The sequence below is a fragment of the Triturus cristatus genome, chromosome 8, assembly GCF_964204655.1.
Source record: "Triturus cristatus chromosome 8, aTriCri1.1, whole genome shotgun sequence".
NCBI lineage: Eukaryota > Metazoa > Chordata > Amphibia > Caudata > Salamandridae > Triturus > Triturus cristatus.
The window spans coordinates 1,183,495,910-1,183,504,840 of NC_140591.1; the positions used below are offsets into that span (position 1 = coordinate 1,183,495,910).

General features: G+C 42.8%; 1 protein-coding gene across 1 annotated transcript in view; it reads right to left on the reverse strand.

Annotated features, from left to right (window-relative positions):
• NIPA1 (NIPA magnesium transporter 1) overlaps window positions 1–7,583 on the reverse strand; it is a 75,937-nt gene extending 68,354 nt beyond the window's left edge. Inside the window, exons 1-2 of the mRNA XM_085622870.1 lie at window positions 7,334–7,583; window positions 4,111–4,158 (exon numbers count right to left, since the gene is read on the reverse strand). Coding sequence (XP_085478996.1) covers window positions 4,111–4,158; window positions 7,334–7,457 — 172 coding nt within the window. The 5' untranslated portion in view covers window positions 7,458–7,583. The remainder of the gene's footprint in view (window positions 1–4,110; window positions 4,159–7,333) is intronic.
• Between the last annotated feature and the right edge of the window lie 1,348 nt (window positions 7,584–8,931).

The window sequence follows — 8,931 nt, forward strand, 5'->3', positions numbered from 1 at the left end:
TGTTATTACAGGGAAGGCGGGTGTGCGGCCCCCCTGCCCAGACCATGAGTCACCCCTCCCCAAGCCTTAAAAAGGCCCCAGGGACCCCATCACCTGGGACCGTCACATTTGTTAAAAGGTAGGGGGCTATGCGCCCCCCCCCCAAGCCTTTTAAAGGCTTCTGGATCCCATTCCCCAGGGCCAGCTCAGTACCTGTGTCCAAGGGAGCCCATCCCTCGAACACAGTAGTTTCCCTGCCCGCACTAGCGCGGGCAGGGAAACATGTTTGCTCCTGCCTGTAACTCCTCTACCATGTTTTATGCCACCTGCATCATCACCATCAGGAAGCAGAATGAAAGATGGCAGGAAAAGTCTGAATAAGCTCCCAGAAAGCAAAATAGGAAAGGTTTTTACAAACTTTCTACCCCGAAGCTTTGAATGGAGCCTCAGTCAGACTGAAGACATAGTGCAGAACCTTGGGACCTAAACTTACGGCTGTGCTCTCAGCTTTTGAGAGAGGATTTACATACACCTCCCAGCTTGGATGGTGTCTCCAAGCTAGCAAAGCAACATGCAAAGCCTGTAAGGAATTTTTTTTAAATGTGTGGACGCATGCACCGACATGCTTACAGTTGACAAGCAGCGAGAGTTCAATGGCTTTCAACAAGACTGAGCACCTAGCACGCAAAGGGAAAACGCAATCTCAAATCAATTACATTAACTATGAGCACTATTGAGGAACACACATAGATTCTCTTTGTTGAAGCACACATAGTTTGTTATAAATTTTCTCAAATGCACAAACTCGCTTCTAGTCAACACACGTTTTGTACAGGCCAATATGCCTCAACTTCTTCAGAGCTAGAATAGTGTTTAAAGTGTAAAATTAGTTGCCTACCATTCTGTATATCAACTGCCCATCACCAGAGCCCCATGGTGATGGTCAGAGCCCCATGGATGACCAAGTCATATTATTTGGGGTCAAGGAGAAACAAAAAGTCCCCATGTTTATTGTATCCAGTAGACAAGTATGCCAAACTCTGCAGCACAAACCCTTTGGATGCAAGTTCAAATTATCACAATATGGATACATGAAGGAGGATTACTTGCCACTAAGGCAAGGTTTATGTCCATATGAATAAATTGTGCAAACTTGTACATACGATTCATAAGTGCAAACCCTTAGCTAGAGGGAGCGCTCTAACAAAATGCTTTGAGCTCAGTTAGCATTATGATAATAGTTCCACTATAAAAGGGAGTACGTTTACAAAATTTCACAATTTGAGGCTATTTGTAAAGCTCCCTGATTATTTGCAAATACATGCAGAAGCATGAAAGGGAGTTAAGCGAACCTTTGATGTACAAACAAAATTTGCAACTTGAAAAAAAGAGTTTGGCTAAGCTATTGTGCAAATCTTGTATCATTTCTCTGAGGTTTTGTTTAGTAAAACATGTTTGACGCATGCCAATTTTTAAAACAAAGATTAACAATGGAGAATCAGTGTACAACCATTAGGGGCAACACTAAAATAAAATGGGGATCTGATTCTTAAAAGAGAGTCGCAAAAGTACACCCGCAGGTAGATGTCCCTGCACAGGTACAGATTTATAACTTTCAGGAAAGCACATGAGTTTAAAGAAGTAGGCCTGGAAACAGTTCTACTAGTAACCTTTTGTGAACTCCATTTTCGCACAACCAAACATAAACACCTGTATTTGCTCATGTGAAAATCTGCTAAGGGACTACGAATTCATGTTTCCTACACTCCTGTTCTCCCACCCTGGAAAAGGTTCTTGTCCAACCTTTTCTAGTGTGGAAAGAGATTGGACAGGAGTTGGTGAATACCCTTAAACATATTAGTTTGTGGATGACTACAATCACAAGGCATGCAAACCTTAAAACTACCTCTTACCACCCACTTCCATCACTGTATGTAAATTTGCAAAAAGGCAGCAAAATCAGGCCCTTGCTAGAATCCAAACTCTAATACAATAGGAGCAATAACAATCATAGTGCATATAACCAGAGGTTTAATATAATGAGAAAACTGCCATCTTTCTCACCTTACCAAAAAGGGACACGTGATTTTTTTTTACAGGACAAGTAGATTTCTGAAGTATCACATCCCTTGGAGAAGTAGATATTTTTTTTAATCCCACACCCCTTTGGCTATGCACAAAACATCTGCTGCAGATTTCAGCCTGCCAATCATCTCTCACAGTGCTCAAGGCCTGTGGCTACAGTATCTTGCAATACTGATGAGTATGGGAAAGATGCATGAAGTGGTACTGCTCCTACCGTGCAGCTGGGACCAACGAGTCGGTGGTAACTTGAAGACGTCTACAGTATTAGTGTGTCGGCTCCCAGCAGCAGCTCTTATCTTCATCAGTTGCGGCTTCCCTATGCCAGTTGCAGGCGAGATACTTGTGCGTCAAGGCTCAGCTCCAATGCCTACAGCACCAGCCTCTCAGTTATTGAGGGCTCCAGATGTCATTTGATACTTAATTTTCACAGAAGGCTTTGATGCGGATGATACCCAAAATGGATTTCAAAGAGAGGGAGCCCCTTCCACGCACAGGTCTCTCCTAGCTTCACTCCCATACAGTTTCTCCGTCTTTCTGGCAATTCCGCACAGTGGGATTTACCTCCTGGACAGTCTCTTCTCCAGCAGGGCGAGGCACACTCCCTCTTTCTCAGCAGGCAGACTTCTAAGAAGACCCTAAGCTCCTCCAGCAGAAGGTGCAGATTTGGTGTGATGACCCCTCACCTCTGGGTGACTGGCTGTTATACAAACACCAGCCTGGTCACACAGCAGTCCAAGTACTCTGCATAGTACTTCTCTCTTCCTTGGTCAAGACAAACATGGAATTGGACAAGAGTGGGGTGGTTTGGATCCAAATTTTATAGACATTTTCCCGACAGGGGATGTGGATCCACTGTCTAAGGTTTCAGAACTAGCTTGAGGTGGCTCTCTTTCCAATGTTAGTTTCTGATTGTTGATCAAACACAACGTTTGTGCAAAGTGATGGCTCTCACAGCAGTTAGTAATGATACTGGCTCCAAGCTGAAGTATCCCAAACAAGGGCACAATCAAGTGTTAGAGCTCTACACCTGGCTGTCACCAGCTTCTCAAGGCTGTAATCAGGGACAGACAAAAGAACAGGCAATGTCTAGAAGCTCCCTCACCTTGAACAACTGAAACTACAGTCCCGCTCCTCATGCCGATCATCTACCAAATGGCATTGTTCAGTAAGAACTAATCAGAAGCCCTTTGCTAACAAGGTCCTCACTGAATTTCTAATGGGCGCCCGGTCTCCTTCTTTCTTCACTTTAGTAACTGGGTCTCCAAGCTCCAGCCACAGGACGGGAGTACATATCCTTCCACTGCCCGGGGGAGCTGTATTCACCCTACATCTCGTGCCATGAGAAACACAGGGCATCCAAATTGGATCTCACTAGATCCAGTATCCAGACTCTCACCAAACAGTCTTACTCACACTCTTGGTCACAATACTGTTTCCCAAATCTAGATATGCTGCCACCACCGCTTGATGTAGCTCATCTCTGGTGTGGACTGTAGTTCTGTACCCTCCATGAGGAGATTCCCTCTCTGCTTTTCAAAGTTACAAAACCGATTCAGGACCTCGCATTACCAGGTGCAGGCCTAGGCCTCTGCACACCATGCTAGATTCGTGGGCCAACGGGGCAAAACAAAAACTGAGGAAACCATTTTCACAAGCAGTTCGGCATGCAGGGCAGGGTACCTATCTGTTTACCATGCAGGGAATATTCCTGTAACAACACACACAGGGTACAATAGAAAAGCCTAGCACCCAGTACAAGCATAGCATGGGCATGTTCCTGAGGTAGAGTAGTAAAGCACTTTAAGGTTCTTTTGAGGCAGCACAACACAGATCCAAATTCAATGTGCATGATATTGTTGCTAATGGTGTCCAGTCGCCTTTTCACCTTATAATTGGATATCACACAGACTTAACATCTTGTTCTCAATGAAGCACTTCAACCACAAAGATTTATTTACTTACCCAGTGATGCTTTCCCACCTTGTAATGCTGCATTTTAAAACCTTAACAGAGCAACAAGCACAAACATTCAGTAAAGATACTCACTTGCGACCGTGCCTGCCCACCAAACAATGTCAGTTAAATAGGAAGCACCTGTGAAAAAAAGAAATAGTGTTGGTCAATTTGCTGATCAGCATAGGGATTTGTGTTCAAAAAGGTTGCATGCATGATGACATAGCGAGTGTTCTCAGGTCTGGTTCAGTAATCATTTTCATTGTTTTCAACAAGAAGTGAATCAGAAAAAAAATATTCAAAGATGAAAGTGGGTAACATTAAGTTGATTCCTTTTGATAGTATCTTCTCCCAATAAATGTGTTAAATCAAATATGTCTATACAATATGTTTATATTAATAAGATGACATTTCCAATATGCACTAACTACATTATTCAAGTAAACGAGTTCATTATTCCGTTCTTTTCTTTTTTCTCATCTCCTCCTTATGATTTAGCTGAATATTTCATTCCTTATTTAAACTTCTGTAGATTATTATTCCATTAATATATGGTACTTTGGTTTACAGACATTTGGATTTGAATATTTTTCATAAATGCCTTTATTTTAGATAGTCTTTATTACACATACCCAGAAAGTTAAAGTAAACGTTGTTCATTTTATGTATATTATCAATAAAGCTTTAAACTTAAAAACTGGTAGAGGTGGGCGAGCCATTTAAAACTCGAGCCAGAGGCCATGGTCTGACTCAACTCGAGGTCCTCTTGGACCCTTGAGCCCAAAACGAGCTGAGCTTTAATGTGGCTTCTGCCCGTTACCCACGCTCTACCATCACGCACCAACAATTAAAAACAAAGCATAAATGTTTGGTATAAACCATACATCTTTGGAATTTAAAAAAAAGGAGAGAAATAGGTAGCTATTTAGTGGGGGAATTGCATAACTTGAAACCAGAAGACCTAGAACTAATTGTGGCCAGTTATGAATAGATTGTGTGATTCTAGGCAAATATTTTATTTTATAGAGTCCTTTTTCTTAGTTATTACATACGAGTGTGCCTTCCAACCAGAAAGGGGATGGGAGCACACTGCTTCACCTCCCAGCACAGTTCACTCCTTAGCATTATGGTAAGTGCAGTCACTTTAAATGCTTACTTGAATTTTTACTGAAGTGTTTCACCAAAGTTAGTGCAGGTTAGTGCTGTGAATCTATAGACATGTGTTTCTGGATACTATCCTTCATCAGTAGGGATACAAAAATTCATCTGGGGTTGCTGAGCAGGCTGCCACAGTCCTTTTAGGTCTCAGTACCTCTCTCTGGCGCACGGGTGCATCTCTAATACTTGAGTTCAGAGTGCGTTGTACAAAAATAATCTAATGCATTAAAGTGAAATGTTTCTGCACGTTAAAGAAATATTTTTGTATTTATTTTAAAGACTATCATTTTTTCCCATGATGGTTGATGCGTGATTTAGATGTCAATTATTTTAACAGCTCGGCTTGTGCACCTGTTCTTAGACCCAGACCCTATCTTTGTTAATTTGTTGGCTCGACCACCTCTAAAAACATACATACTTCATAGTTTTCGAAAACTCCTTGTGACTTAGAGTTCACAAGCTCCTAAATTTGTACATACTATAAGAGTTACAAATGTTTGCTAAAGTGAGTTATTTGTACAAAGAACTTTATTTACCAGACTGTTAGTATAGCTAAGGAAAACATTTACTAGTTAAGTACTACCATGTGATTATGTAACACAGGTCATGTCAACACAAATATTGTTGGGGGGGCAGGGAAAATTTACATTGAACTTAAAATGATGTGTGTGTTATTAACTGCCAACTGGTGAGTACACGAGCAGCAGAACTAGAAATACTATATTACATTCACTGAAATTACTTCATATTTCACTACACTAATTTTCAACACTAATCCTTTATGGGTTCCGGAGTAGCCTGCTACTCGCCAGAAAAGCGCTTCAACACCCCATCAGGGTTAACAGGCGCTATATGAATGCAAACCTTTCTTTCCCTTATATCCCTCCGCTATCCTTCTCACTCCAAATAACTGACTAATATCCACCACTCAAATTACTTTCATATTTCATCATACTAATTCACCACTTATCCTTTATGGGTTCCAGAGTAGCGTGCTACTCACCAAAAAAAGCGTTTCAACACCCCATCAGGGGTTAGAAGCGCTATATAAATATAAACCTTCTTTCCTCTTATATCCTTCTGCTATCCTTCCGAATCCAAATAACTAAGATATCCACCACTTAAAATGTACTTGCATGTTTCACTACACTAATTCAACACCTTCTTTCCTCTTATATCCTTCTGCTATCCTTCCGAATCCAAATAACTGACTAAGATATCCACCACTTAAAATGTACTTGCATGTTTCACTACACTAATTCAACATTAATCCTCTATGGGTTCCGGAGTAGCGTGCTACTCGCCGAAAAAGCACTTGATGCCTCGTCAATGGTAGTAAGCGCTATACAAATGCAATTACAATACAAGACTATACTTCTGTAGATTGCTCTGTTAGCAGTTAGGGAAACAAGCGGGTACGGCCGGTACCCGCAAGCAGCGTCGGATTGGTAACACGGGTACTCGGGCAATGTCCGAGTGGTCGGTATCCAAATCCCAGCTTTAGGTTGCTTTTTTGAGCAGCCTGGGGGGGCGATTTGGACGGTTTCTGCGTTGTTCGATATCGCCAATGTCCAAGTGGGTGCCTGAGTGGCCTTTCTGGAGGTAGATGGGCATCCATTACCTCCCTTTTATCAATGGCAGAGGTGTCACTCCCTTTCTCTCGCTGGACCGGCCCATTAATATATGCATATTGAGCGGGGGCAGGGGGTCTGAGCAAAAGTGGCCTCACTTTCAGGTGTTTTCCACCAGTGCAAACGAATCCGTGCATTTTTATTACACCCCCCCCAATCCCTTTTTTTTTTATAAAATGACGCTGAAGCAGTGTTTTGCGGAAAGGTAATATGCAAATGTGGGCCACTTTTATTTAGCGTGCCCGGGCAGATTTTTAATCCCAATCCAACCCTGCCCGCAAATTTCCCAAACTCTGCTAGCAGAGCCCTTCTGATATAAGTGATCTGCTTTGATAGGCGTCAAAGTAATGAAGGCCCATGTTTGGGAGAGGTGGCACTTTATCCGTGAGCACTAGCAGGGGACAGGCACGAGGAAGCAGTTTCCTTTCACACCTATAAGGAAATTCCGTGCCAGCTTCGGTACTGCTGGGTGAGATGTGTGAGCGAGACGCAAAGCTTAGGGACAGGGGGAAGTAGGGGCAGTCTACCTCGCAGGCGAGCCCGCAGCATCCCCCGCTTCTGCAACACGAAGGGGGTCCCGTTCACCAGGCTGGAGGCCACGGCCAAGCTAACGCCCAGCACAGACAGCGGCGGAACGCCGACCTCCTCCATTATCAATGAGACTGCTGGTGAGAGGGACGACAGCTTAGGGGTGGTCAGAGCGCCGCTCCCGCATGCTCCGTCCCTGAGAGGCCGGGTCAACAGGACAGCTCAGATTGGCTCCACCCTCTGAGCAGTGACTAATCGCCACGCTCCTCCTCTGTGCGGACCCGCCCTCTCTTACAGGCAATTACACAGGGTGTATTCAAAGGTCACACTGGGAGGGACTGTGCCTGGGACTGGGATGCTCCGGCGAGTTACTCATGTTTTAAAATTTTGCAAAATGGCCGATTAAATAAAATCGTCCGTATTTATTTTAATCATGGCGTTGCTGCGTTTGTTTACTTCTTCAGTCTTGGATCGTTCAGTGGCAGCTGTAAAACAGATTTTGAAGTGTATGCTGCTTAAATTTGCAGTTTTTAATAAGTGGTGTCTGATAAGAAGAGTAAAATACCGGTTTTAGGTGACTTTCCTACTTATTATTGCCCACTCCTTTAAAATACTGCTCATGTTGGTAAAAACCGACCTGGTGGTCATCTACTGGGGCAGGTAGATAGATTAAAATACTAGTCATGCTGGTTAATAAAAACAAGCGTTTGCAATGCAATTGGTCTCACATTTTTGAAAGTTAGTGCTATTGGTGTTGTAAATGATATATATATATTTTTGTACTGCATTAATAAACCGAGAGTCCACGTAATTTACAAGCGTTGGCCACAACTACAAATTATTCTATGCTTATGCCTCACATTTTGTTTGTGACTTTAATGCACGTTTAGACTTATGTGACATAAGAAGAAAATATAAAAGTGGCAGACCAGTTTATTAAAGGTTTGAACTCTGACCTTCCGACCAGGAGTCCAGTTGAAAGAATAAGGATAGTCCTCTGAAGTTAAGGCTTCAATTCCCTAATGGCACTGGAGGGGTGACGTATTCAAAGCTAGAGTACAGTCCAGCGGCTGAAGTCATTTTTTTGCACCAAACAATGTTCAATTGCAAGGGCAGCTTGCTAGAGCCACATTCAAAGCATCCGTCCTGGAACCTAGAATAAATCCAGCACCGCGCTGAGCATCTCCAAAATGTTTCAAAAAATAAAAGTAACATCGCGCAAAGAGTGTAAAAGTTTAAATAAAGAAAAATAACATCCCGCAAAGAATGTGCGGAACATGAGGCGGCAGCTGAGCATCCCCAAAATGTTAAAAAAAATAAAAGTAGTAATGGAGCAGGATTTCACGAAGGAACAACGAACAACTCTATAATACGTACTAACAGTAAGTAGCGTCCAAACGACTAATGTGCACAATTACACTAAACGTGGGAAGCTTGCTTTGCGAATATGCATGAACTAATCAGAATTAATGTGTTAAATAACCGTAAATCTAATAATCTTGTGTTTGGAGTGGATTAAAGGGTTTTGCATGGTTTTGCATGCAGGGGCGGCCTTAGGCATGTGCAAGCTGTGCACCTGCACAGGGCCACCAAACCC